The 26,408-nt window shown below is 50.0% G+C and overlaps 8 protein-coding genes across 8 annotated transcripts; 4 read left to right on the forward strand and 4 right to left on the reverse strand.

The window, feature by feature from the left end:
• Positions 1–1,362: 1,362 nt before the first annotated feature.
• ssdA (mRNA-binding translational repressor SSD1) lies at positions 1,363–5,679 on the forward strand (the record flags this gene model as incomplete). The annotated part of the gene is made up of 4 exons (XM_067627140.1): positions 1,363–1,459; positions 1,535–4,509; positions 4,573–5,573; positions 5,640–5,679. 4 exons carry the CDS (start codon positions 1,363–1,365, stop codon positions 5,677–5,679), a joined length of 4,113 nt encoding a protein of 1,370 aa, XP_067481069.1.
• A 1,102-nt stretch (positions 5,680–6,781) lies between these two features.
• Positions 6,782–8,924, reverse strand: ASPBRDRAFT_174712 (putative ubiquitin conjugating enzyme E2). Its single transcript, XM_067619782.1, has 3 exons — positions 8,681–8,924; positions 8,266–8,595; positions 6,782–8,205 (listed from the first exon to the last, which is right to left on the reverse strand). The coding sequence occupies exons 1-3, from the start codon at positions 8,681–8,683 to the stop codon at positions 7,186–7,188; spliced, it is 1,353 nt and encodes a 450-aa protein (XP_067481070.1). The 5' UTR covers positions 8,684–8,924; the 3' UTR covers positions 6,782–7,185.
• Positions 8,925–11,938: 3,014 nt separating this feature from the next.
• On the reverse strand, positions 11,939–12,409 carry ASPBRDRAFT_194731 (putative GPI anchored protein; the record flags this gene model as incomplete). Its single annotated transcript, XM_067620788.1, has 2 exons — positions 11,939–12,268; positions 12,344–12,409. The coding sequence occupies 2 exons, from the start codon at positions 12,407–12,409 to the stop codon at positions 11,939–11,941; spliced, it is 396 nt and encodes a 131-aa protein (XP_067481071.1).
• Positions 12,410–14,356: 1,947 nt separating this feature from the next.
• ASPBRDRAFT_41562 (uncharacterized protein) lies at positions 14,357–14,886 on the forward strand. Its single transcript, XM_067624596.1, has one exon. The coding sequence runs from the start codon at positions 14,594–14,596 to the stop codon at positions 14,753–14,755; it is 162 nt and encodes a 53-aa protein (XP_067481072.1). The 5' UTR covers positions 14,357–14,593; the 3' UTR covers positions 14,756–14,886.
• A 2,269-nt stretch (positions 14,887–17,155) lies between these two features.
• Positions 17,156–17,741, reverse strand: ASPBRDRAFT_53919 (membrane magnesium transporter family protein; the record flags this gene model as incomplete). The annotated part of the gene is made up of 3 exons (XM_067627141.1): positions 17,156–17,212; positions 17,343–17,607; positions 17,686–17,741. 3 exons carry the CDS (start codon positions 17,739–17,741, stop codon positions 17,156–17,158), a joined length of 378 nt encoding a protein of 125 aa, XP_067481073.1.
• Positions 17,742–18,117: 376 nt separating this feature from the next.
• On the reverse strand, positions 18,118–19,432 carry ASPBRDRAFT_120976 (translation elongation factor 1 subunit beta; the record flags this gene model as incomplete). Its single annotated transcript, XM_067617397.1, has 4 exons — positions 18,118–18,581; positions 18,636–19,006; positions 19,274–19,313; positions 19,393–19,432. 4 exons carry the CDS (start codon positions 19,430–19,432, stop codon positions 18,118–18,120), a joined length of 915 nt encoding a protein of 304 aa, XP_067481074.1.
• Positions 19,433–19,448: 16 nt separating this feature from the next.
• Positions 19,449–22,438, forward strand: hsp78 (chaperone ATPase HSP78). The gene has a single exon (XM_067624597.1). The coding sequence runs from the start codon at positions 19,835–19,837 to the stop codon at positions 22,229–22,231; it is 2,397 nt and encodes a 798-aa protein (XP_067481075.1). The 5' UTR covers positions 19,449–19,834; the 3' UTR covers positions 22,232–22,438.
• A 149-nt stretch (positions 22,439–22,587) lies between these two features.
• On the forward strand, positions 22,588–26,264 carry ASPBRDRAFT_74090 (MutS family protein MSH5; the record flags this gene model as incomplete). The annotated part of the gene is made up of 16 exons (XM_067629240.1): positions 22,588–22,936; positions 22,987–23,079; positions 23,140–23,515; positions 23,569–23,968; positions 24,022–24,099; positions 24,148–24,207; positions 24,256–24,610; positions 24,665–24,770; positions 24,820–24,909; positions 24,958–25,151; positions 25,256–25,368; positions 25,426–25,537; positions 25,588–25,789; positions 25,849–25,887; positions 25,941–26,079; positions 26,154–26,264. 16 exons carry the CDS (start codon positions 22,588–22,590, stop codon positions 26,262–26,264), a joined length of 2,817 nt encoding a protein of 938 aa, XP_067481076.1.
• Between the last annotated feature and the right edge of the window lie 144 nt (positions 26,265–26,408).

The raw sequence follows: 26,408 nt of genomic DNA on the forward strand, positions 1-26,408 counted from the left end.
TTTCCTCTCATCGCTCCTGATCATTCCTTCAGGTCGACGATCACGCCTCCTTGTCTCCATCACTTGGCTTATCTGTCATTCTCTCTCTGTCAGATATCGCTTTGCCTGGTGTGTCCTTTTTGGAACTACCACATCCAAGAGAATCGTATCAGTAATTCTCTGGTGGGAGAAGCTATTCTTGTGTTCTCCTTTCCGTTATTTTCAAAATTAAGCGCCAACTCAATAAGCCTTTTTTTTACAATTCTGGACTGAGTTGCCCCCCCTTTTCTGCTACTGAGGAGACTCCGTTCTCTTCCGTACCATCAATCCCACTTCGGCCAAAAAAAAGCCCCCCCATCGTTGGAAAATTTGCAAATAAAGTCGAACAAAAAAATCGTTCTGTCTATACCTCTTGAGAAATCCCACTCAGAAAGAAAAATTCCAGAAGGGAAACACCAAAGGTCCCTCCTTTCAGTTGAAGCTTGGGGATTCTCCGCCGGTGGTCGCTTGACGAATGGCAGTTGGGGACGACCGACAGCTCCCATCCGCTTAGTACTCGGTGCTTCCCCCCTCCTCCTCTTCTTCCCTCCTAACCTCAGCTTCCCCCCCGATTCGTCGAGCTTCATCCTCTCTTTCGGTCTCTGCTGTCTCCCGGAGACTGTCACCAGATCTTCCCTCCGGTGTCCTTTTATCGCAATTCTGCTTTCTGTTTGAATATATTGCTTTGGCTTTCTTGTCTTGGGGTCTCTGGTTCCCCATTCTTGTGAGACAACCTTCGGTCACCGCTGCCTTTCGCCATATAAACGGTGATTTTCCTTCTCCCGTGCCAACGAAGAAGTCCGACAAGATTCTCTTCAGATCCCTTCTTGAGCTGGACGATCGTTTTTTACTTCAGAAGAAAGGGGTAAGAGCAATTGAAGATGCACACCTTCCCATCCCCAATCCTCTTGGGTCTCCTGATCTTGGGTCCCTCCTATTGCCTCCCCGCCATTTGCCTCGCTTCCTTCCACTTTGTACCTTGGTTGATGTCACTTGTTGTATGGGGTAAATCGCAGCTTCCCTTGCCCACAATATTCCCCTCCCGCTGTCTTCCCGTAGCCACCCCCACGATGTCTTCACCCCCTTTATCTTCCTTTTGTTCTTGACCCCTCACTGCTCGCTTCTTGTCCTTTCCACCCTTACTGACCTATCGTTCGCCCCCAGTATACTGCAAGTTCACCTCTCGTTGTTTCAGCCTCCGATCGGCCCTCCTGAATCGCGACCCACGACGAGTGTGACTTCCATCATTTCCAACATTCTCTAATCCTACCCCCCGAAGCGGACCACTTTGATCCCATACACTTGCCTGCATACCTAATACCCGCCGATCTTACGTCTGAAAAGATGGATCAACAGGGTCAATCCGGGGTTCCCGGCCCCGCGGGGCGCAAGCTCCATATCGCCCACAGAAGAAGCCCGTCTGAATTGACCCCTCTTATGAGTAAGTGAATGCCGTCCCCATTCCTGTGTAACATATCTTCTCTGGTGAATAGCGTACTAATCATGGTGGAAATAGTGGAGCAACTCGCTATTCAGCAGCAGATTGAGCTTCTTCAGCAGCAACAACAGCAAATTGCAGCTACACATCAGCAGTACGTTAACATGGGATTGTTACAACCACAACAGCTAGGTCAGGTTTCGGCATTCTCGCCTTCTCTCCAGGGCGGTGCTTCCATGGGAGGCGTTTCCCCTCAGTTGAATGCGTTCCAATTCCCACAACTCGCCCAACAGCAGCTTGGCGTACCTATGAACACCTCAACGCAACACTCGCACCGGCGCAACCAGTCTGCCCTGCCCGGTCTCGGCATGGGCCCCCCTCCCGCTCCATCCTCAGGAGCTTCGGGCTATACCGACTACAACCAGCAGCAACAGGGCCACCAACCAAAGAATGAGAACAGTGGACATGGACGTGGACGAGGTGGTCCTCCCGGTGGTGGCCACCAGCGGCGTCACTCGCTTGCGCTTCCTGAAGCCAAGAAGGCCGCGGAACTGGCTCAGCAGAAGAGGACGGCCTCCGGCTTCCAGTTCCCCGCACCCAGCACCCCTGGCGACTCTGATACCACTCCGGGCGCTGACGATAAGTCTACCCCCACCTCGCAGGCTCCACAAGGCTTGGGTCTTCACCGAGCCGGTAACATTCGGGCGGGTGGTCATGGTCGCAGTCAATCCATGGCCGTGGGTGGAAACCGCGGTTCTATCTCTGGTCGTGGTGCTGGCGGCTTCCAATTTCCTCAAGCTAACGACGGTGAGAATCAGCGTCGTGGCAGCCAGCAGGGTCACACACGGTCTTCGTCCAGAAACTTCGATAGTAATTGGCGGCAACCCAACAATCAGGCTCAGAACCAGGATCAGCCCAAGAGCTTCGGTCAACAGAGCGGAGGTTTCCAGCCTGGCCACCGTGCCCGTGCTTCAATGAACCAGTCTATTGGCTCCATTGGGTCTTTCCAGTACCCGCAACAGCCCCAGCTCATTCAGCTGCCCCAAGGCCAGGTGGTCATGGCCCCACCACAGATGTTCGGCGGTGGTCAGCAGCTTAACCCTCTGCAGCTTGCACAGCTTCAAGCCCTGCAGCAGAATGGACAGCTGAACGGCCAAGGCCTTGGTCTTCAAGCTAGTCAGCATGCCCCGCCACAGCTGTCTGCCCAGCAGCAGCAACAACAGCAGCAGCAGCAGCGCAAGACCCTCTTCACTCCTTACCTGCCCCAGGCAAACCTGCCGGCGCTGCTGAGCAATGGCCAATTGGTTGCTGGTATTCTTCGCGTGAACAAGAAGAACCGTTCCGATGCCTACGTAACCACTCCCGACCTGGACGCTGATATCTTCATCTGTGGTAGCAAGGATCGTAACCGTGCCCTCGAGGGTGACTTTGTTGCCGTTGAACTGCTGGATGTGGACGAAGTGTGGTCCCAGAAGAAAGAAAAGGAGGAGAAGAAGAAGCGCAAGGATATCACCGAGGCTCGCGCCGGCAGCAGTGCTGGGGCTGACAAACTGTCTCGGTCTGACTCTGGCCCCAACGGAGACCGTCAGGAGGTCGGGCCGGATGGTAGCATCCGTCGCCGTGGCAGTCTTCGCCAGCGGCCCACTCAGAAGAAGAACGACGACGTCGAAGTCGAAGGCCAGAGCCTTCTCTTGGTTGAAGAAGACGAAATCAGCGACGAGCAGAAGCCACTGTATGCGGGCCACATCGTGGCTGTTATCGAGCGCATTGCAGGACAGATGTTCTCGGGAACCCTTGGTCTCCTCCGTCCCAGTAGCCAGGCGACGAAGGAGAAGCAGGAGGCCGAGCGGCTGGCCAGAGATGGTGGCCACGGCCGTCAGCAACAGGAACGCCAGCAGGATAAGCCTAAGATCGTGTGGTTCAAGCCTACTGACAAGCGTGTTCCTTTGATTGCTATCCCAACAGAGCAGGCTCCTCGGGATTTCGTGGAGAAGCACCAAGAGTACGCCAACCGCATTTTTGTTGCATGCATTAAGCGGTGGCCGATCACTTCCCTGCATCCCTTTGGTACTCTTGTCGAGCAGCTTGGAGAGATGGGCGACCTGAAGGTAGAGACTGAAGCTCTTCTTCGGGACAACAACTTTGGTTCTGATGAGTTCTCCGATGCCGTGCTCAAGAGCATTGGATGGGAGGACTGGTCCGTTGCCAATGAAGGCGAGGCTGTCCTGGCCACTCGTCGCGATTTCCGTCAGGAAACTACTTTCACTGTCAACCCTAGCGGTACCAAGGAACTCGACAATGCCTTCCACATCAAGCCTCTGGCCGATGGAAAGGTGGAAGTGGGTATTCACGTCACTGACATTGCCCACTTCATCAAAGCCAACTCCTTGGTAGACCGCGAGGCCAAGAAGCGGGGCACTGCTGTCTATCTCATGAACCGCCTCGTGAATATGCTCCCCACGCGTGTCTCCAATGAGCTATGCGCCTTGCTCCCCGGCGAAGACCGCTTCACAGTGAGCGTTGTATTCAAAGCTGACCCCGAGACTGGTGCTATCGACGATGATGTCTGGATGGGTAAGGCGATCATCAAGAGCTCCGGTCGCCTGAGCTATGATGAGGTTGATGCCGCGATCCAAGGCACGTCTGCCCTTGCTGTCCCTGGCATCACTGCCGACACTCTCAGAGCGTTGTACGCTATCACGTCAAAGTTTAGGGAAGCAAGGCTCGGTAACCGCGTCTCTCGTATTCCCCCTCTTCGTCTCCTGTATCAGCTGGATGACGAAAATGTGCCCGTGGAGCACAACATCTTCCACTCTACCCCTGTCCGCGAACTCGTGGAAGAGCTCAGCTACAAGGCAAACTTCCTCGTGGCTCGCAAATTGGTCACTGCCTTGCCTGACAAGGCCTTCCTGCGTCGCCAGATGTCGCCGAACCCCCGTCGTCTTCACCTCTTTGTTGAGCGGATGAACAAGCTCGGCTACGGTCTGGATCCAACCAGCAGTGGAACTTTGCAGAGCAGCCTCTGCCAAGTCCAGGATGATGACTTGCGTAAGGTCAGTTTTGTTGTCATACTTTCAGAATTCTAGCCTTTTATTCATTGCTAACAATCAACGCAGGGTATGGAGACTATTCTTCACAAAGCTATGCAACGTGCGAAGTACTACGTGGCCGGTGGTCTACCGGATGATCAGCGCCAGCATTACACGCTGAACTTGCCTGTGTACACTCACTTCACCAATCCCTTCCGCCGATACGCAGATATTGTTGTTCATCGCCAGCTGGAAGCCGTCCTGTCTAACGGTGAATTCTCTGATGACTTGGAGTCTTTGACCAAGACCGCCGACCTCTGCAATAACAAGAAGGATTCCGCTCACAATGCTCAAGAACAGAGTGTGCATATCGAAGCATGCAGAAGCATGGACAAGGAGCGACAGGAAGTTGGTGGTGACCTCATTAGCGAGGGCATTGTGATCTGTGTGTACGAGTCCGCCTTTGACGTACTGATCCCAGAGTACGGCTTCGAGAAGCGGGTTCACTGCGATCAACTGCCTTTGAAGAAGGCCGAGTATCGCAAGGATACCCGTGTGTTGGAGCTCTACTGGGAGAAGGGCGTGCCGTCCTCCGCTTATGTTCCTGAGGATGAGCGGCCCAAGCCTGCGAACTCCCGTGCAGCTCAGGCTGCTGCTGCTGCACGTGAAGCAGAAGCTGCCAGGGAACGTGCTCGGGAGCGCGAAGAAGCTATGCGGAGACAGACGGATACCGGTACCATGTCCCACGACGATGTCAATGCTCTCTTTGACGACGATGACGACGATGTTTCGGAAGTCACCGAGATGGCTGCAGGCGTGTCATTGAACTCGTCTGCTGACCGTTCGACTCAGAGCATGCCGCCTTCGCCTACTCGCAATGGCCATCTTCAGCAGGCGCCTCACCGCACGCGTTCTGACCCGAAGATCGCAACGCTCAGTGGCGATGCTCCTGAAGCTAAACTTACCAACAAGGAGAGATACCTGCGGCTGTTCAAGCTCAGGGAAGAAGATGGAGAGTACATCCAGGATGTCACTGAGATGACCCGTGTTCCTATTATCTTGAAGACTGACTTGAGCAAGAGTCCCCCGTAAGTGCTGCCTTGATGCTTGTTGCGACCCATACTCGTTCGTACTGAAAGCTAACGTGCTTGCAGATGCCTCACTATTCGTTCTGTCAACCCCTATGCGTTGTAAAAGGGCAGAGATATTCACTTCTTCGGATGTGTTCTATACGTTTGCGAAACAGATTCTGGTCTTTGCTTGGTGGTCCATCGGGGTGGTTTTGTGATGGTGACCCCACGGCTTTGGTCTATCGAACATCATCTCAACTGGTTCACGCATGCGAAGCCGCCAACCTCTCATTCCTCTGCAGTAGTATGCTTTAATCGACTTAGCGTGTTGTCTTTTTTATCTTATAATTGCTGGAGGCCTTCCAAGCCAAACGGTGGATCTCTTGTTCCGAGTTGTTTTCCAATTAGTCCTGCGATATGGCATCATGGAGGAAGATCTCCAGATAACCAATTGTGGAGTATACCGGTCTTCTAGCAAGGCTTTCGGATTTAGGTACGAGCCAATTGGTGGAAGAGAAGACAGGGAGGTCCAGGAGTGGAATGAGATGAGGTGTGCAGTGGCTTTATCGACTGCACTGAGGGAGAAGTCGGTCGCGAGGGATGCCTCGGAAAAATTTGTCTATTCATCCTAGATATTTGCATAGCTCATTATTACCAAGTTGTTTCTCATGGTTTAACGACACAGGCCAGTAGGTGATACGGTGTAGTGCAATTAAACATGTCACCAGATTAAGCGTCCTTAGCATTGTAGTTGCCCCACATAGTTAATGTCAGCTTTTATCAATCAGGAGTGCCTAACAGGTGATGTCGATCTCTATTAGTGAATGGTCTACGGAGTAGTTAGCATACAAAGTAGCAACCGTGTGCCACGGGAGATCCATCCATAATCAATCGACGGAGACCCAAATACACACCCGAGTAGTAAAAAGCATCAACGGTCTTCTTTTTGATTTCTCGATACTAGTCTAGTACTACGACTTTCAATGAAGGTAATAAATACACCCAGGCACGTGCAGCTCCAGATAACTTACCCAATATCGGCCATCCATTTCGAGACACTAATACTACTTACTACCAGCTAGCTACTCACCCCCTATTTCCTGCGAGATTGGATTGAATTGATGATAAGGTATTTCTATGTGTATTTCATCAAGAGTCAGCCCAGTTGGAACTACTTGTTGTCTTATACAAGCAAAAGAATTGAGTAAAAAAAAAAAAGAAAAGGTGGCAGTGTGGAATGCAATGGTTATGGCTATGGCTATGGCTATGAAAGGAGGCAAGAAGTGTACGGTACAGGCCGTGTGGAGGAAATATGCAAAATGAGAACGCCAAAATCTTCCCAGAGGGGAAGCTATGCCCGGTAATTTTTTCCAATGTGATGGTGAAAGGAGGTATGTATCCATTCCCGTCCGTCCAACAGACTTGTTTCCGTTGGGACGTAATGACGCTAGAGGTGGTCCTGAATGAATCCAATCAAGCATGTGTTCATGAAGCTATGCTATGTTCGTTTGGGTATTAGAGGGTGATAGTGGTGTGGTATATGTAGTATGCTAACGGAAGAGAAAGAGATAGAGGGTATAGAGAAGATACAGGCGTGGGTATAAAGTGGCAGAGGTGGTGGTTATTATGGTTACAGTCTGCGAATACCAATTCGAGGTTTGGCCTTTTTCCCATTCGAAGACGAGACTCTCCGTGACCCCGGAATTGGTTTTGATAAGCTCGAGCCGGACGAGACGGATCTCGACGCTGAGGGGGCGAGAATTGTGGGGTAATTGTTTGGATTAGACGTCCGTATCGTAGAGTCGGTTTCTTTCAGTCCGGCTAAGGCTCGGGGATTCTCCTTGCCGTCGCCGCTGGCTCGTCGTACGAAGCCTAACTCGGCAGGGTCCGGATCGTCTTCGAAGATCTGGAGGTCTTCGCGTATCCGACCTGATGAGTTGATGCCTTTGTCGAGTACCGACAGCTTCGGGGATTTTCTCTGTGGGGAGTGGCCGCGTTCTGGGAGGTCACTGGGGTGGTTTGCTGCGATGTTCTTCTCGGATGCGGACATGCCGTCTACTGTCGTGTCTTCTGTGTCCATGGAGAAGGGGTCGTCTAAGTCCATCGGCATGGTCAAGACGGAGAGGGGACGTTTCCCGAAAGCGTTCTTGCGGATACTAGGCGGTGCGAGTCGGACTGGGGAAGGAGATAGGGAAGGGTCGTTTTCTTTACTAGCATTGGTAGATGTCTCGGATTCACTGTCGGAGATGTTCGTATCAAGGACAAGGGTATCGTGAGGTTCTTCTGGTTGCTGTGATTCTTGTTCAATTGGTGTGCTGGGTTGATGAGAAAATGATCGTGAGCTCGAGCTCTCTTCGGCCATCTTCCGAGTAGTTCTCTTTTTCATAGTGACTGTGGCGATTCTGGCCCCCCTTCGCGGCCGTAGCGAGCGGGACGATTCTTGCTCTTCTGGGATGGTTGTTCCAGCGTCTTCGCCTCTCGTTTTCGCCTCGGATACTGCCGAAGCTAACTCTGCTGGGACGGGAGCGTGGATGGAGGTCATGAGTTTCGCTTGGCGTGCGAACGCATCGTAATTCTCTTGGAGTAGTGCGCCGGCCGCCGAGTTCAACGCGGAGTCGGGATTGGGATATATGAGGAGGCAGGAGATTGTCTAATCAACATGTCAGATAAAGGTCCGGAAATTGTCGACTGTGCATGGTAGGGTACATACGATCAAGACATCCTTTAAGGTCAAATTGGGCTTCCAGTCCCGCTTCAGTGTATCCACGCAGACCGCACCCGTCGACTCCTCCACGTTTGGATGCCATATCCTTGTTTTGAATGTCGCTTTGGGCGGGCTCTTGGGGTAATCCTCGGGCATCTTCAGATGCAATCGCCATAGGCCCTGTGAGTATGGTGTACCCTGTGGTCCGGCCAGGAGGGTAGTGAGCTGTGTCAAGTCGTCACCGGCAGAGGCATCGTCGGAGGGAAAGAGATAGTTGGGAGGAAGTTCTTCGTGCAACGCTGCGTGGTCCGCTGCGAGACGCCGTAGAGATGACACCTGTAGGGGAAACACGAAATTGTCAGATGATCATTGCTCAACCGAGTAAAACTTAGATTGGTATCAGACGGCAAAGTAACCTTACCATACTGGCTGATTGACGGCGACCTCAAATTTGAGGCCGAGTGTGTTGCGTTGCTATCTACCAGAGGTTAGGTCCGTGTGGGATCAATGGTTGCGCCGTGGGTTGTTCGTCCAGCTGCCCCTGTCGATCTAAGCGAGTGACACAGACGAGAATCCCTTTGTGGACCGTGAAAGCCGGGCAAGACGATAGATGATTTGCAGCAAGGTGGATGATGATGGCTCGGTCCCGATCCGTTGCCCCCGACGGCCGCTTGTTGTTCTTTGTTTTGATGAGGTGAAGCGCTGGTTACTAGTCCATATCGGGTAAGCAAACAGCGCGCGTGGAACAGTCACGTGGAGTCGCGTCTGAACAGCGCGTTTTAGGAAATGTAATGAGCATAGCTGCCCAAAACTTCCATTCTGATTCCTTCCAGAACCCTGCACAAGCGAAGCGACCCGAAGCTTGCTTGGTAAATAAAAACTGCCACTGTAGCTTGTTTGTAGGGTGAAGCTAAGCGTCTGGACCTGACCCAACAAGGTAGCAGACAAAAAGAAAAGCGCAAGGCCAGGTTCTAACCTGAAGCTAAGGGCAAAAAACTAGCTACTCTTGTGGGCCGTGCCAAATACACCATCTAGCCCATTGACCAACTTAATGGTTATCAACAGCAAATTATATCTAAGTTGGTTTTCTGAATACCAAACCGAGCTCTCGCCACGCGCGCTTGATCACTGTTACTTAGTATTAGTATAGTGCGTGAGTTAAAATGCTTAAGTCAGCGGTGGTTCATGGTCAAGATCATTAGGTAGGTCTCTTCTCAATTTCTGTCTGCTTGGTATACCTGTCTGCGATGATGATCCTATTCTCTCGCAACCTTGGCGTTACTAGAGACAACATGTGTATACGTGGGCCATTGTCTAGTTAGTTCCCTGATGCGTCTGGAGAGCGTTACCACTACGTCTGGTATCTGACGTGTTATTGCTACTAGAGCATCATCTACTCATCAGTATTTCGGAGTCAGAGCCTGCTGTTTCTGAACATACTACTGGAAATAGCAGCTGACTATCTCTAACAAACATCTTTATCCTAATTCCGTACAATCAGAAGCCATAGGAAACATACATGATGGCAGAAATCAGCCTTACACAGGTTCGCATCATATTCGCCATACACGGCCGGGTATTGGAACCCCAAGAGGAACAACAGACTGCCATACATGTATCAGAGAAGCAGTGGATGCACACGGCAGATGAAGAGAGCAGGAAAGATGCAGAAGGACAAGCAATATAGCTGACTGAGTAGCAAGATGGTACAACAGGACCATCAGAACGAGTAGAGCACTGAATCAACCAGGACGAATCAGTGAACAGCACATTGGAGCAACAAGAACATCAAAACATCCTACTCTCCCAAACAACAGACGTATTTACATTGACAAAGGAAAACTGTGTACCGAAGGGTTCAGTGTAAGCCCAACGACACGAAAATGGTCCAAAAATTGCTTGCCCGAAGGCAAGACTCGTCACCTTAGACAGGGAAGCCCTACTCTAAGTGCCCGCATATAGCGAGCTGTGACACGGTCAATAAGAGAGCTGAAGAAGAAAATAAGAAGAAGGTTGAGGAGAACGGAGATGGACGAGTATTCATGTCTCTGTGCTGGGCAGAGATGGAAGGGAGGGCGGGCTTGGATGGCTAAGGTGAGAAGGAGCAAGAGCTTTCCATCCCCATAAAAGAGGCAAGTGTATCAGGAGAGTCTGGCCTACGCAAAGCTTGGGTACTATCCCAGCAAATGTGCGGTCAGTAGACTAGGGAAAGAGGTTTGAAATATTGCAATATTGTACACTTAAGGTAGCGGACAAACCATACGATCTTTAATCACTTTCCTTATATGCAGCGACATCTTTCCAGAGCGCTCGTAGTATACAGTGACGGTTGAAGCATTCACCGTCACCACGAGCTTCACCAGACCCTCTGGCTTTCCTGTCCTCTTAATGCTTCTATCTCGAGGCGCTCGTGTATTTAAATTGACATAGAGCTAACACTATATCTTGGTACCTTGACTCCGGCTTGCTTTACGTACTCCCATTTCCCACTCCTTCATCCTCAGAAAAAGGCAGTGTACACTTATAGAAATTACCAATGCCTGTATGAACCGTGGCAATGAGTAATGGGAATCTCACAAGGGATCTGTGGCATAGTTCCTCGTCAATCTTTATAGCCATATGTAGCTCGCTCAGCGTCTCTCATGGTAGAAGTAGTACCGGGTCTACTATTCGCTTGGTCTTCTAATGCAATCATCCCACTGCAGCCTATTATTACTTTGATGGCATGATTTATAGGTACCAAGACACAAAGATGGTAGCCTGTAGTAGCCTGAAGCCATGATGCATATCCTTTACTTGCGCCATCTAGTAGGATCTAGACGCCTGCGAGGTCATCTTGTGGGGTAACTTGGTCTGTTGAAGCAGAGCAGAAATCGTTGAAGTAGAACGCGAGTCAAAGATCAGACCCAAGAAGTTACTCTGGCATTTATGCTTGGCAGGTGTAGGATAGTAGTGCAAGGCACGTGAGAGTTGCAGAATGGCAATGCGGCCGTTTCAGAGCATCTATAGCAGTTAGTTTCGGGATGAATGGCACAGGTCCTCGCGATTTATGCAGGTAGCTGAAATGAGCTGCCTTCTTTCAGGGTGGCGTAGGACTTGTCAGTGTGTTCGATCTGGGGTTGTGGATACTGGATAGGCTTAAGCCCTTTTTCATGAACGGTAGGTCCCATAATGACGGTCTATGTCTGATTCGGAATCAAATCTGGGGTTTGACTAACGTCTTTGATCAAATGCTAGTCTACCCCTTCGAACTAAAGCATTGCACTACTTCAGACTTACAAGTGGTTGGGTTTAAGATGAAAGGGGTAGCTTCGGCATTCCAGAAATTCCGGTGTATTGTGTATTTACCATGTCCTCATTAAACGATTAAAAATTACTAGAGAAATGAAATCTTATGTGCGCCGCAGTTATGCATCTCTGGTGAACACGCGGTGAACCTTTGAGAGGAAGATCCAAAAAGAAAAGAAAAGCCTTCCCAGCAATGTTACATATGTCAGAAGAAGAAAAACCGCAGAACATCCGTCCCCTTTGATTTCATAGCGCCTCACCCTTGCGAGGTTCAGAATGGCTTGGAAAGTCCGATCGCCTTGGGTATCTGCTGTTCCCCACTCTGGTGGGGTTTGTGACGGTCGAGACTTGACACCATCTAAGAGCAAGGAAGAGCACTTGCGCTCTTCATTTACAGAAAAGCGGCGAGAGCAGCACCAGCAACGACGGAAAGACCGACGGGGCCAGCAGTGGCGAGAGGGACACCAGCGCCAGAGGAGGTGCTGGAGCTGGACTTGGAGCCGCTGCTGGACGAAGAGTCGCTGGTGGAGGTGGAGGAGTCGGAGCTGGAGGTCTTGGTGGAAGTCTTGGTGGAAGTGGAAGCAGAGGCGCTGGCCGACTTCGCGAAGGAAGAGGGAACGCCGCTAGATCCAATAACGACGCTGGAAGCACCAGCAGGCAGGGAGCCCTGAGTGGGGATGACAGGGGAAGAGGTGACAGCAGCGGAAGGCTGACCCTGGGGCTGGAATTGTATGTTAGCAGGTTGCTCTTGCACAAGGACTGAATACCAAAGGACAGGACTAAAGGATATCCTTACCACCGCAACGGAGGACTGAGCAGCGGCGAGAGCCGAGAAAGCGACGAGGAGGATGGAAGAACGCATCTTGCTAGCGAGTGATAATCAAGATCTGAGTGCTCGGGTTGTAGATTGAAGTGGATCGTGCGGAGGCGATCGATAGACTAGCGAGTGTCTTTTGAAGTTGAAGAGGTGAAGCGAAAGTTGTTGAGGTTCGTGGAACGACCGTGGGGGATGCTTTATAGTATCACTTGGGGAAGAAGGGAAAGGGACGCAGTGGTTGACAGGCGTAGGGGCAACCTTTAAATAGAGTAAAGCAGGGGAGTAGAAAGAGGGAATTTGCGCCAAAATTAAATCAATTAGAATAATCTAAATTTTCAAAATAAGACAAAAAGCAATTGCAGCACCACAGGTGCCATTCATCCCTCTGCAATCTCCATCAGCCCTGTCTGCACGCCTTTCACAACCTCCTCGTCTACACTCCTAGTGGCAATGGAGGAAAGGGATCCACAATCAGCAGCTCGGTCCGCGTCTCGCATTTTCTGGATGAGTCTGAGTCGCTGCGCGTGGCTGAGAGGGCGGGACGAGCGAGTGTCCAGCGTGCAGGGCGATGCTGGAAAGACCAGTGCCAAGGCGTACTGGAGAGTAAACAATCATCAGATGGCGCAACTAAAACGCCCCAATTCGGACTAATTGCAGGCAAAGACGGGCCACTAGGTCAGTTAGTCAGCATTCTGAATGGCCTCCTCCGCAAGAGGGTTGCGTATACCTCTGCTATTTTTGGGGGAGGCCATCGGAATACAGCGTCAGCTGCCGCGATCCACTCCTGCTGCGGGCGCCCCGCCCAATGATGGTTGTGTCCTATAGATCTACACGCCTGGAGCCACCGCGGTTGGTTCGAATAATGTGAATGCAACCTGGGTTAGTTCTGGCCCTTGGCCGAAGTTGAGAATAGGAAGAATTAATGGTGATGGGAGAAAAGCAAAGAAGAATTAGGAAGCCCAGTCGCTCGATCTGTTGTTTTCCCCTTCAGTTTTGAGTTTGATGGCCCACTGATCAAATTAATTCTATTAAGGAGTGTCCCCTGTGTATGCTGTTCATTCTAACCTTGTTTGAGAATTCAAACCTACTCCGTAGACTCAAGGGAGCAAGAGTGGTACAAAGTGTAGTCAACTAAAACTACACAGAAAAACAGACGTTAGTATCCGAGTCACTAAAGGGGCGGGCCATCACCCTTCCCACTAAATCTTAGATTACCGGAGTCACCCATCCTTAGGGCCGCTCTGGCATGCGCACCACCGGCCCGCATGGACCAACCCAATTGGCAAAATGGTAAGAAAAAAAAAAAGGCAAAAGAGACTATTCATGTCCCAACGTACGAAGCATGCCTGCCACCGCATGAATGCCTTGTCCTATCCTGTCTTGTTTTTGCCCAGCCACGCATTCAAAGCTTGTCATACGAGGTAGTACATCCGACCAGTCTAGCCTTTCATGGCCGTCAGGCACGCCACTTTGAAAAACAACTGACGGGTTCTACCGACAGACAGACAAGTTGGTGAGATGGAAAGGAACTGTAGCAACGGCAATACTTAACCGATAACAAGCCTCGTTTACTGCCACACCCTGCTTGTCCACGTAACAAACCACCAAAAGACGCATCATCCCTCCATCCCAACCCTCGCAATTGATACCTGACGTAAGATCATGACGAGCCCTTCGGCACCACCGCACAATAGAACGTGATTCGATCCCTACATGGCTCGCAAGTACTTTTACGCACCTTTTCATTTTCGGTCGTCTTCCGGGGTACAGCCGATCCGGGAAAACACTAAACATCAACCATAAATGAGAGGGAAAGAGACTAGCTAGTAAATAGTATAGTTGACCTGCAAGATGCCAAGAGCGTGGTTGCTGTCTTGTCCTGTTCCTACATGAGCAAAGCGTACGTATGCAACCGAGGGGAAGTGCATGGACTTGGGAAGTGTCGATCAATCCTTTCATCCTCTCTCTCTTTCTTTCTTCCTCCATTTAAGACATGGCACTAGGCCAGACCAGTCTACCGTAAGGTACAGCGGTATCAGGGGTCTCAAATCTCCGGCCCAAGAAAGGGTCGGATACGGACATTTTACTTAATTACCACCCGTGTGATGCAAGGGAAGAAGGGCCTCGCACACGTACTCCATACCTATCAACTGGGCATAAATGAATAGCCATAACTAAGTACTTGACTCAACTTTACCTCCCTCCCTCGTACAGGGATAAACATGACGCATGGCAGGGCACAAGGGTCAAGAAGAACTTCACACTCACAGTATCCAGGCTAGGCTAAGAATTCCACCGGGCCATCTCTCTCTAACCCTGCCAATGCTCGACAGCCCCTCTCTCCTTCCCGCCCTTGTCTCAATCGGACGCCATCCCCAACACCCCCGTTAATTCGGTCGATATCGAGAGTTTAAGACCCTCCAATTGGTGGGGCGCCGCCCAAATTGAGCATTGAATAAAGATTCATAATGGGAATCTATCAATAAGTACTACTCCGTAGTAGATGGCGCCAGCCTTTGAAGTGAGATGTCCTTTCGGCGAAGATTCACTCACATACCCGTTACATAACAGGGTCCATGGCCCGGAGTTTTATTTCTTTGTGTTCGCTAAAAATTGCCTGTCTTCCCCCGTGAAGGCAGGGCAAAAGGAAGAAGAGACCTTTCGCCGTCGGTGCTACGGGGTAAGGCTGTAAGCAGTGGTTGGGTTACGTTGCTTTTCCTCATTATTGACTATTATTGCCCACCAATTTCCCTTCACTTTTATTCCATAGACGAATACTAACTAGACCCAGCCAGCTTATTGCTACTGAGAAAGGACTTGTCATCCTCATGCTTGCACCTATGGATAACTACTAATAGATCTTCGTATTGATACCCACTTGGAGCATCCATCATCTCCATTCCCAATATTATTCTCATGTCCGTTGAATAATGCTTCACTAACCAAAATTGGATATTGTTCGCTGTGTTGTTACCGATCCATCCTATCCAGACAAAGTGAACCAACTTTACTAGTTACTAGGAGGTCTATGTTTACCATCCATGTCATCGTGATATGTCTTACATTCAGGCCAGTCAGAAGGCCTGACCTGTTGTGTGGTTGTGTTGTCCGCCTGCCATCCGTGTCTTGCTTTAGACGTGCGCTTGTTTCTCTTCCTAACTAATCAAATCAACCCCACCATCTCACCTCGTTTAGTATGGAGTACGAACTGCTCAAGCACAAGTAAATGCCCCCGATTGGACATGTTTTTGACTTTCCGTCTTGAACGACCCAAGACGGGCTGAGAGTTTGCGACCAGCACCTTAAATAGAACGGGATGGAAAGTCCAAAATTGAGCACCTGAGTGTGTCAGGCAAGAGGGGTCCCGAATTGCCTCACCACTTCTAGAATTATCATGAACGAGCATGCCACTACAATGACGGATGATTGACCACACTAACTATAAACTGCATGTCGAATATCATTCGCTGACTATATCGGTTGACCAACCTTCTAAGTTAGTAACCAACAACAGTTCAATGATCTACTGACTATTGCGTGGCCTCGCTCTCGTCACCTGCAGGACTAAAACCAAACAGATGAACTAAGAAAGTGAAAGCCGACACCCTTCAGGAGTTTCTTCTCAATGCCGACACTATTCACATCTACCATCAGACTGCACAATTAACTACTTACCCTACCAGCAAGCAGCTTTAAGATAACATCAACTGCCGATACGTGTCTACACCGGTTACTCTGCTCAATCGTCCTGCCGCGTCATCCCGCGCAAACTCCTATAGAAATGGGAAAAAGATGTCTACGATACCCATCTCCGGACTTTTTGTCCGAATGCAGTGCTGATGACGCTGCTCAACGCTTGAGCCATGACGATGTCGATGATAATATCGATGGGTGGACGCGTCGTCGTGTACGTGAATACTTTACACGCTTTACTTACATGCCATCTCGCTCATGACTGAATGAACTCAATGAATGCATCAATTCGCTCCATCCATCACACTCACTTACTCATCTTGGGTTCCGAGGCTAGACCGGGCCGTTCGATGGACGGACAACATTCCAGTCGACCTGACGGATAATGGCCCGCGGAAGTTGGAGACGCGAAGAACGTGTTAATCTTATGGAAGAATTCTTCAAAACAAGCTTGAATATGCTGGGCGTCATTGATGGACGCGATGATGATATACGCGTTTCAGGTGAGTATTTCTGTTGTGGGGAAGGACTCTGAGCCTTTCTGCACTATCAGGCACTTTCTTCTATCAAGGCGTAGAGTAAATCTGCAGGCAGATATGATTGTAGAGGTTGAGGCATTGGCAGTCACATTCGACTGAGGTGTGTAGCAGGTAGATAGTCGTATCCAGCGCCGCCCTATTCAATCCAGCATCTCATCTGCTCCCCCACCACTTTCCAGCGCTGCTTGTAAAGAACCTATCCATTCCATGAGCAGGAGAGTCCTAGTAGCATATACTGTCTTGATATACTAACCACTCCCCAGGCTGCAAAATCAGCAAGCCAAACGAAGCCCGAAGCCTAGTATATCAAGTCCTCAGACGCCACCAACACATTTTTAGTCTGGTTGAACCTGGTATATAATTCCCCTTCAACCCTAGTACCATAAACCAAATCGAACCCAAACCCCACAATACAATCGTTCAGTAAATCAGATATCTTTTCATTTCAATCCCATCAATCGATCAGTCAAACGTACATATATAATACATCGAAATACCCAACACTACACGCATCCCATTGATCCCATCAAAACATCCATAAAGCCAACCGATTTCTCACCTATTCCTTAACAGGAACCTCCCCCCTCATCCAATCCGCAAACTCCTTCCTCTTAGCCTGTTCCAGAAAACATCAGCATTAACCCTTCTCAAATACCCCCATCCTCCCAATATATTTCGCACCATCCAGAAAACATAAAACCCCCCCGGGCGGGGGAGGGTGAAAGGAAAGATTGAGTGAGACTCACCCTAACATCCCAAAACCCATACCGCTCCTCCAACCTAAGGTACGGATTCCTACCACCACCCTCGCGCTCAATCTGACCCGCCCATTCACTCCAACTGATCGGCTTGAGTTTGTCGGCGCCCAGGACAAGTCCCGCCGAGACGAGGACTAGTGATGCGAGGGCCTCGATGACGATGTCGAGGGGGAGGGCGGTGCTACTGCTGGTGGTGGCGCTGCTGATGCCTGTGTTGCTGTAGAGGAGGGTGTGTTCGTGGGCGGAGTAGCCTCTATAATGAGTTATATTTCTTGTTAGTTTGATGGGATTAATGTAGGTAGGTGGACTCGAGAGGTGTGTTCCAACGTACGCATGGGCGAGCAGGACAAGGCCGAAGAGTGTGATGACGCGGGAGATGAATCCCATTTTTCTTTGTTTGTTTTCTTCTTTTTCACAGTAGACTAGGTTGATTCGGAATGAATTGATATCAGGAAGGTGTCTTGATTTCGGTATGTTAAACAAGGCCAGTGGTCGAGATTGGCTGGCTAGATAGCTGGCTCGCTCGTGAGCTTAGTCCAGTTATCAGTAGCTCGGTAGCTGTAATCTGCGCATCTTGATTCTACGGTAGACCAATGGCACCTCTTCTGCACTTGGCAAGGAATTCAGGTCCGGACCACACACCCCGCCAAAGGCCCAACCAATTTGATTGAATTGGGCAGCATCCCATTTGCTCATCCTACTTGGTGTAGTCCAGTGTGGTTTTGCTGGGACAAGAGTTGAAGTATCAATTTACGAGACGCCACTACATGTGCACGAGATATGTTATTAATTGGGTATTTATTTGGTTTTTGGTATTCGTTATGCCGAGGGGTGTCCCCTGTCGGCTTGGGTTATTCAAGTTCATGACAGTATATTTCCGTGGGATAGCATAAAATAATCCATCATCACACCATTTATCTTCATCATTAAACAACGTTCCGCTTACAGCTTCTGCATGGCAGCCTGTGGGAGTTTCGTTAGCATCATCACAGCGACTTAGGTTTTCATCTGTACTTACAACATCGGTGGACTGGACGTGGTCCTCGTCCTCCTCGATCTGCTGCTGGAGCTCATCCAGAGAGACCTTCTCGTCCTCAACGACAAGGTTGATCTGGAGCTTCTTGATACCGAAACCAACGGTAACGAACTTGGAGGCACCCCAGACCAGACCGTCGATCTCGATGGCACGGACGTTGGCCTCAAGCTCCTCAAGGTTGGTCTCATCATCTGTAATTGGCTATTAGCATCGTACAATCTGCGAGATATAGGGATGAAACATACCCCAAGGCTTAACCTCAAGAGTCACGAGGGACTTGGCAACGGGCTTGGGCTTGGCCTCCTTCTTCTTCTTGTACTCAGCAAGACGAGCCTCACGCTCCTTGACGACCTCGGGGTCCTCCTCCTCCTCGTCGGAGCCGAAGAGGTCCATGTCGTCGTCCTCGTCGTTGGCAGCCTTGGGGTTGGTGGGCAGCTCAGTGGACTCAGGGCCGTAGGAGGTGTAGGGCTTGGAGGCATCGCCAGGGAGAGTGGCGTGCTCAGCCTCGAAAGAGGCGATGTGCTTGTACCAGCGAGCAACGTGGGGGTACTTCTCGGCGTCAGGAGCACCGGAGAAGGCCTTGAAGGTCACGACATCGGCCTGGGAAGGAGCATCGCTACATTTAAGTTAGCTTCGTGCCACCATCATTGCTAGTGAAAATATTCATGAACGATAGGAAACAGAAAGCAAAGCAAGAAAAATTTTTCCAAGTAATCAGAAACGCGATTGCTCGCAATTGTGTTTAATCTTTCAGCGGGGTCTTAAGCCGCCTCATAAACACGGACCAATTTCTTTTCATCATGCAAACAAGGAAGAAACTTTCACACAAGGCACCAGTGATAAGGGGAAGGGGAGGGGAAGGGTCCCTAAAGGTGTGCCTTACCCAACAATGTAGCTCCTGGAAGCCAGGTAGTTGTTGGCAACTGAGGGGTACCATTAGTTACTGCTGAGAGCAGATTGGAGAGGGAAATGATGAGAAAGAAAGGGAAAATGGGAACATACGGGTGAGGCCGGCGTCGGAGGCGAGATCAGTGAAACCCATTGTGAATGTGTGTTTGGGGGAGATGTGTGTGGTGAGTAGAAGAAAAGGAGAAGAAAAGGAGGAATAAATAGGAGGGGAAAGGTGTTCTGAAGTATTTTTTCAGCGGAGGGTCCGAGTAGTGAAATTTTTCGGCGGCACCAACTGAGCCCCTCATTCCGGCTGGTCATGTGACCCCACGGTGATGGAGCTCGCTGGCCCTTTTGGGGGAGCTTCCGCCACTCACCGTCCGTCGTGCGGTGGAGCCTTCGAGAAGCCTCGCGACGCCTGGGAGGCAATCGGCTGGCCGCCTGTCCCGGCGAGGTATATAGGTCCCCCAAGCTATATGGGGAGCTCGACTGAAGATCTGCAGTGCTGTGCCTTTTGCTTCCACGCCCAACTGTGCACACAGCCGGCTGTTTGACCATGTCGTCAAGGTTACAACTCGCTCGGGGTCGGCTTCTCCGGCCATCCACCTTACCGTCTTCGAACCGCGTTCTTCAACCTTCTCAAGCATTGCGTCTACTTGCGCGCACCCGGATACCGAATGTCGCCCGGCTCCCATCCGTCTTGCCTATCCGCACTTATGCCAATGGTCGCCCTCATCCTCCCGGAGGTACCCATCGCATGAACCTTGGTGGTGAACCGGAGAAGTCAGCCTTGGAACAATTCGGTGTCGACCTCACCGCCAGAGCTAAGGCAGGCAAGTTAGACCCGGTCATTGGACGTGATGCCGAAATCCATCGCACAATCCAAGTTCTGTCCAGGCGAACGAAGAATAACCCCGTCCTGATCGGAGCTGCGGGTACCGGAAAGACTGCAGTCTTGGAGGGTTTGGCACAAAGAATTGTCCAGGGAGACGTTCCGGAGAGCATCAAGGAGAAACGTGTTATTGCTCTGGATTTGGGGTCTCTCATTGCTGGTGCTAAATTCAGAGGTGACTTTGAAGAACGGTTGAAGTCTGTTCTTAAGGAGGTTGAGGATGCGCAAGGGGGCGTGATCCTCTTCATTGATGAACTTCATACCTTGCTTGGCTTGGGAAAGGCCGAAGGCAGTATCGACGCCAGCAACCTTCTAAAACCGGCATTGTCTCGCGGAGAGCTGCAATGCTGTGGTGCCACGACTTTGAACGAGTACAGGTTGATTGAGAAGGACGTGGCTCTGGCTAGACGGTTCCAGCCTATCCAAGTCGGGGAACCCTCGGTTGCCGCTACTATATCCATCTTGCGTGGTATCAAGAACAAGTATGAAGTGCACCATGGTGTCCGAATCACGGATGGTGCTTTGGTGGCGGCAGCAACTTACAGCAACCGATACATCACCGACCGATTCCTTCCCGATAAGGCTATTGATCTAGTCGATGAGGCGGCGTCTGCCTTGCGACTACAGCAAGAATCGAAGCCCGATGTTATCAGAGAGCTTGACCGCGATATTACCACCATTCAGATTGAGCTCGAGTCGCTTCGCAAGGAAACCGACGTCAGTAGCCGCGAAAGAAGAGATAAACTCCAGGAAGATCTGAAAGTTAAACAAGAAGAAGCGAGAAAATTGACTGAGGTGTGGGAAAAGGAGAAATCAGAAATAGAAGAACTCAAGCGTACGAAGGAAGAGCTGGAGCGTGCTCGTTTCGAGTTGGAGCAAGCTCAAAGAGAAGGAAACTTTGCAAAGGCGGGTGAACTGAGATATTCCACCATTCCTAGTCTCGAAGCCAAGCTGCCTAAGGAGGGTGAAGAGCAAGCCACAAATACTCAGACTAGTCTCATTCACGACTCTGTCACCGCTGATGACATTGGAAACGTGGTCTCTCGGACCACTGGCATCCCTGTCAATAAGCTGATGGCCGGTGAGGTGGAGAAGCTTATCAAGATGGAAGACACTCTACGCAAATCCGTTCGTGGGCAGGACGAGGCTCTCTCCGCAGTCGCAAATGCAGTCCGCATGCAAAGAGCAGGCCTTAGCGGAGAGAACCGACCCCTCGCGTCGTTCATGTTCCTTGGTCCTACGGGTGTTGGCAAGACAGAGCTCTGCAAGAAGATGGCCGAGTTTCTGTTCTCTACGGAGACGGCTGTTGTTCGGTTTGACATGAGCGAATTTCAAGAGAAGCATACTATCAGTCGTCTGATCGGCTCTCCAGCCGGCTACGTTGGATACGATGACGCCGGTCAACTTACAGAGGCCGTGAGGAGGAAGCCTTACGCGGTTCTGTTGTTCGATGAGTTCGAGAAGGCGCATCGCGACATCTCTGCTTTACTGTTGCAAGTTCTTGATGAGGGTTTCCTCACAGATTCTCAGGGCCACAAGGTTGACTTCAGGAACACTCTCATTGTTCTAACATCGAACCTTGGAGCCGACATCCTTGTGGGTGCCGATCCTTTGCACCCCTACAAGGAAGGTGGGGATAACGAGCTTTCGCCTGAGACCAAGAAATCGGTTATGGACGTTGTACAATCGGCCTATCCGCCAGAGTTCCTTAACCGTATCGACGAATTTATCATCTTCAAGAGGCTGTCCCGCGATGCTCTGAGGGATATTGTTGATATCAGAGTGAAGGAGCTGCAATCGCGTCTCGATGACCGCCGAATGACTCTTAAAGTCGATGACGAGATCAAAGACTGGCTTTGCGAGAAAGGTTATGATCCTAAATACGGAGCTCGGCCCCTCAATCGCTTGATCGCCAAAGAAATCGGCAATAAGCTGGCTGATAAGATCATCCGCGGCGAAGTCACGTCTGGGCAAACCGCTCGTGTCACGTTCAATGCCGACAAGAGTGGACTTGCAGTAACAGCAGAAGCTCCGGTGGCTACAGAAACTGAAACTTCTTAAGGTCTCCATTGCGCATTTGCTCTTTACTATCTTTGGGTATTTGGCGCTATTGTCTGGGGGAAGGTGTTCGGATGATGACCTTGTATGACTTGATCTCTACTCTTACTCATTGTATCATAGCATAATCTCTAGTGTATCATATGTGACGATTAAATTGTATATATTTCAAATCAAAAGTAATTTACTTTATAGAATCTTGACTCCGCTATATTGAAAGGTGTTGTACATTCCCGGGGTTTGTCACTTGATCTGGCTAAGTAATGCCGCTCTAAAGGCGTGTCCTCCCATTTCACTCGGCTCATAGGACAAGCCTCCCAGCAGGTACTGCTCAATCCGAAAGCAATCACCCAAGCAATATGGAGCCACGAGTGAAGAGAAAACGTACGATACATCCCTCACACATCAATTCGTTGAATCCCAGGCCCAACTATGACGACCTTCCCCAACCGAGGACTTCGAGCAACTTGCCTCCCTATTCGCAAGGGACACTAAGAGCAAGAGCACCTACTTCTATCAATGCTGAGCATTATCGAGCTGTTAGTGGTCTGTTTGAGCAACCCGTCGATGACGAATATGAACAAGTTGTAGTGGCAGTGGATATAAGAAATTCGGGTACCCTCGGTTGTTCCTATTATTCTGTGCTGGAAGAGAAACTATACCTCCTAGGCGACCTACGCCATTCCAGTAAAGAGATGATCGACAGTTGTTTGTCTCACCTCTCTCCTCTTCGTTCTTTGCAGCTAACCAGTCGCAAGTGGTCCTACAGACGAAGCCTACAGTACTCTTGATTTCACCTCGTGTGGATCCAAACAACCTCCAAGAAAGACCATGGGCCGAACAAGATAGCGGTTAGTGGTGGAGCATAGTTTTGCCATTCCAAAGACCTGGATCATCTGATGATCGCGCAGATTCACACTCCTATGTGCCCTACCAACTCGACGTCCGCCCATCGCAAGAATTCAACTATTCCAACGCAAAGAACAAATTGATTGCTTTGGAGATATCCTCAAGACATGAACATCGCATCAAGTTCCTAGTGCCACACAGTGGGTTGGTTGATAGTGAACAATTAGATGCCGAGAATCTGGACCTCACATCGCAGGAAGGCAAGCTTCTGCATGTTTACGGCTCGATCGATATGGAAAACACAGTGACAATTGGCTGTGCCGGTGCAATCCTCGCTTATCTACAGAGACGTCGAGCTTCCATGTCGATGTCTAATGATAGGGCCTCGGAAATCCTCAGAGTGTCGTCTGTGGAAATGTTCACTCTAAGTGGAACTATGTAAGACTTCGTCTTCCTCATAACGGATAAAGTCATTACTAACAACGGAGCAGGTTTGTCAACGGCAGGACCTTACTTTCGCTGCAAATCATGGAATCCGAATCCCATCCCAGTATGGTGAATCAGGGGCCTGGAAGAAAGTCTACTTCATCAAAAGAAGGGCTTTCAGTATATGGCCTATTCCAGCGCTTTGCATGTACACCCCAAGGAAGACACAGACTAAAGCAGATGTTCCTTCGCCCGAGCGTGGAACTCGACGTTATCAACGAGCGTCATTCCTTCATTAGTGTGTATCTCAGGGCTGACAATTCCGATGCATTGGACAAGATGGTCAAAGCCTTGAAACATGTCAAGAACCTCCATTACGTGATCCTAAACCTTCGAAAGGGGATCAGTACCGGAAGCGGAAAGATTATGGGGTTCAAGACGACCGTGTGGGCTACTCTGCTGGCCGTATGTCATGACATTATACTATGGGGATAGGCCACCGGCTAATATGGCATAAGTTTTCCTTTTATGGCATTGATATCCGCGACGCTTTGCGGGAGACTTCGGGTGGGACTAATCTGGCTCTGCATAGCAAGGTAATTATCAGATATCGTTACTCCAAGGATCAACTCACCTTGTCGCAGGCGCTCCGTGCTTTTGAAACAGCTCAATTATACAAAGTTGGGAAGATGATACAAGAGATAGTATGCACAGTACCCTTCCGTGATGCGAACCTCTTCTGATTATAGCAGGTCGACATCGATCGCTCTGAGGAAGACGGCAGGACTATTGTGAAATCTGGAATAGACAGGGAGTTAGATCGACTCAAAGATAGGTACGACGGCGTGAGCAGCCTTTTGAAGCAGGTTGCGCTAGAGATAGCGACGACCATCCCCGAGAGTTACGACATAGATGTGAATGTCATTTACTTCCCGCAAATCGGGTTCAGCATCACGATTCCACTCAATGAGGCAGGAGACGCCGCTTATAGAGGCGCTGAAGAAGAGTGGGAACTTCTGTTCCTCACGGAAAACAGAGCTTATTTCAAAGATTTTAGAATGCGGGAGATGGATGAGAAATTAGGTGACATCTACGGGATGATCTCTGGTTTGTCTTCGGCTCTCTACAAAGATGCACACTTGTGATCAATCCAGCTGATAGTCCTAATCGCGAGGGAGATCGAGATTGTTTATGATCTCGCACAAAGGGTACTTCAACATGAGCAGGTCCTTCTGGAGGCATCGGACGTATGTGGGAAAATAGACAGGTAAAAGATGGGTCTGAGCAATTGATGAAGTTATCTTACTTTGTGACAGTCTTCTTGCAATGGCTCGAGCGGCCAGCTCCTACAAGCTGGTGCGCCCTAAGATGGTGGAAGAAGATGTTATTAAGATCAGAGGCGGCAGGTAAGACAACTAGTGCGTAAGCGTCCCAGAGGGCTAACACGAAGGAAGACACATCCTACAAGAGCTTACGGTCTCGTCTTATGTGCCTAATGATACCTTTCTGGTTGGCAGAGGGACACCGGGAGAGCCGTTGGGGCCTCTTGGCTTGACGCCCAAATTCCACGAAAGTGACTATGGACCGAGCATGTTACTACTTACAGGGCCGAACTACTCTGGGAAGAGCGTTTACATGAAGCAGGTGAGCATCTCTTCTGGCTCCAATGAAAGCTAGCTGATGAAGTGATGTGTAGGTAGCTTCCATCGTCTATCTAGCGCAGGTGGGAAGGTACGTAACGCTTGGTCCAAGGGAGCCATGGCTATAATACTCAACGTAATAGCTTTGTCCCAGCTGAAAGTGCAGAGCTCGGAATAATCGACAAAATCCTGGTCAAGTCCAACACTCAAGATAGCGTCTCCCAGGTAGGTTGACGAGCCGACTACCATAGTACAGAAATTGAATTGTTGCACGCAATCCAGATACAAAGTACTTTCATGAATGATCTGCAGCAGCTATCCTTTGACCTGAAGCAGGTAACCGGCCATAGTTTGCTGTTAATAGATGAATTCGGCAAAGGCACCAATGAGAATGGTTCGTATTCCTGCAACCCCGAATAACCAGCCAGAAGCTGACACTTCTAGACGGCATCGGATTGGCATGCGGAGTCCTCGAGCACCTATTGAATCGTGAAGATGCTCCCAAAATCATAGCTGCAACCCATTTCCATGAGATCCTTGCGAACGGATACCTCAAACCTAGACCGCAGTTACAACTCGGCCACATGGAAGTCCGGGTGCATGAAGAACCCGGCGAAACTGAAGACCAAATCACCTATCTCTATAAGTATAGCGTTAACTCTCACGTGTCCTTATAAGCAGGAGAATCTGACACTTATGACATAGTTTCCGCCTAGGACGAAGCGATCAAAGCTTTGGAACAATGTGCGTTCCTTTTCTCTACGGAAGGAACAAGAACATGACTGATCACGGTACAGATGCGCTGCTATGAACGGCATCAGCCAGGCGATTGTCGATCGAGCAGACGAAATTGCGTCACTTTCTGCCCGCGGTGAAAATCTGATTGCCGCTTGCGCTGTGCTTTCGGCTCAAGAGACACAGGCTCTGGAAGATGCAGTAGGATATAGGCTATCTATTTGCTTCTGGTCCTTCGTTTGAGTATCGCGAGGCTAACGAGGTTTTGCTATTAGGACAGATTAGCGAGAGAGTTTCTGTCAATGGATCTGTCAGAGGCTTGTGATATTAAGCTGATGGGGGATAGGCTCGAGAAACTCTTCGATGGATCTGGTGCGGGTTCTTGACTTCCGGGTTCCTAGTATATATCTTCACCCGCACGGGACTACAACAAATACTACTAGAGTCCCCACCATCATAGCAACAGCCTGTTACTATCCAGCGATTTCTTCATGGCCTCCTTTAAATTATTCTACTATGCTACTCGGCCA

This window comes from Aspergillus brasiliensis (assembly GCF_001889945.1).
Source record: "Aspergillus brasiliensis CBS 101740 unplaced genomic scaffold ASPBRscaffold_4, whole genome shotgun sequence".
NCBI lineage: Eukaryota > Fungi > Ascomycota > Eurotiomycetes > Eurotiales > Aspergillaceae > Aspergillus > Aspergillus brasiliensis.

Excerpts from the sequence above, each read along its gene's own strand:
- ASPBRDRAFT_174712 (XM_067619782.1), bottom strand. Across the intron at positions 8,206-8,265 it reads CCTTAAAGGATGTCTTGATC|ACAATCTCCTGCCTCCTCAT; the intron begins GTATGTACCCTA and ends CATGTTGATTAG.
- ASPBRDRAFT_41562 (XM_067624596.1), top strand. The coding sequence starts at position 14,594 with ATGGCAGGGCACAAGGGTCAAGAAGAACTTCACACTCACAGTATCCAG.
- hsp78 (XM_067624597.1), top strand. The coding sequence starts at position 19,835 with ATGTCGTCAAGGTTACAACTCGCTCGGGGTCGGCTTCTCCGGCCATCC.